This window comes from Cynoglossus semilaevis, chromosome 17 (genome assembly GCF_000523025.1).
Source record: "Cynoglossus semilaevis isolate Cse_v1.0 chromosome 17, Cse_v1.0, whole genome shotgun sequence".
Taxonomy (NCBI): Eukaryota; Metazoa; Chordata; class Actinopteri; order Pleuronectiformes; family Cynoglossidae; genus Cynoglossus; species Cynoglossus semilaevis.
Genome location: NC_024323.1, coordinates 13359333 through 13360552, shown reverse-complemented (window position 1 = coordinate 13360552; position 1220 = coordinate 13359333). Strand labels below are relative to the sequence as shown.

General features: G+C 45.2%; 2 protein-coding genes across 7 annotated transcripts in view; one reads left to right on the top strand and one right to left on the bottom strand.

Moving 5' to 3' along the window:
* Positions 1–1214, bottom strand: part of maza (MYC-associated zinc finger protein a (purine-binding transcription factor)) — a 10722-nt gene extending 9508 nt beyond the window's left edge. The window contains exons 1-2 of the mRNA XM_025064628.1: positions 512–1214; positions 4–151 (exon numbers count right to left, since the gene is read on the bottom strand). Of these exons, the coding sequence (XP_024920396.1) occupies positions 4–151; positions 512–544 (181 nt within the window). The 5' untranslated portion in view covers positions 545–1214. The remainder of the gene's footprint in view (positions 1–3; positions 152–511) is intronic.
* The window catches only part of LOC103393431 (RNA binding protein fox-1 homolog 1), a 363631-nt gene that overhangs the window by 184365 nt on the left and 178046 nt on the right, over positions 1–1220 (top strand). The window lies entirely within an intron of this gene.

The window sequence follows — 1220 nt, the reverse complement described above, 5'->3', positions numbered from 1 at the left end:
CTGGGAGGGGCTCCTCGCTCAGCGCTGCGGTGTCCACGGTGGACGGTGGCGCCACCATGTGGTCCTCCGCAGGACTTTGATCTGTGCCCGTCAGCTCGGGCATCAGTTCCGACTGAAGAGGCGTGTCCGACTGGCCCTGGGTGGGCGGGGTCTGTCAGAGGTCAGAATAAAAAAAATAAAAACAAACTGACATTGTCAATGAAAGTTGATAAACACGTTGGTTCATACGTTACGAAAGACATCACTTTGACCAAAAATTTTCTACAATATTCATAACGTTTTCAAAGTAGTACATTCTCAGGTTGGGGGAAATTACATGTTTTTTTTTCTGGCAGAAAGAGCCTTACTTTTCTTTATAAAAAAAATGTAATTCTTGAATTCAGTGACAAATGGTCAGAGATTATTCTTAGGGAAATTCTCTGTCGCCCCGCCTTCACCTGTACCCTCGACCCTCCAACCCATCCACTCCCCCTCAAAATAAATCAAAAAGCAGACAGACAAACACTTTTACCTGAAAGAGGAAATTGCTCCAGGAAGTGTCCATCCTGAAGGAAGACCAGAGAAGGTAACGGAGAGGAAACGGCGCCGGGAGGAGAGTCTCCGAAACAGCTATGAAAAGCACAGTCCGGGGGCCTGAGCGGATTCAGCCGGGGGCACCGCCAACACTCACACGGTTCTTTTAAAATAATGTGGAATAATTAATACTTGTTATTAAAATGATGATTAACTCTATGATTAATAAAGTAATTAATGAAAAAGTTAATATTGTTCAGCTAGTCTCTGCTACTCTGCTTGTTTGTATTTTCACTACATTTTTTTTACAGAAATAAAAGCTGGTGACTCGCATGCAAAGATATAAAGTCATTTTAATCAAGAGAAGGACGAGTGTTCGGATTTATTTTTAATAATAAAAAAAAAAAAGTCTGGGGGTGGGGAGAATATTGTTTATTTTATCGCGGTAGCTCCAGAAGGCCGCAGCGGTCCGGTTCACAGCCTCGGTGTTGCGTACAGATTGTCGCTCGGCTAATGAGATCCTGGTCGGTGGCAGCGCTCCACAGCTCCCCCTGTGTGTTCCGGTCGACGGTGGGATGACATCTCTGTGTTTTTGGGGGGAGGGGGGCAGTGTCTCTCCCTCCCTCCCTCTCTGTCTTTTCTTCCTTTTCTTTTTTTAATCGCCTCTTCTTCACCACCTCTGTCCCTCTCCGCTTTAAAGGGAAAGT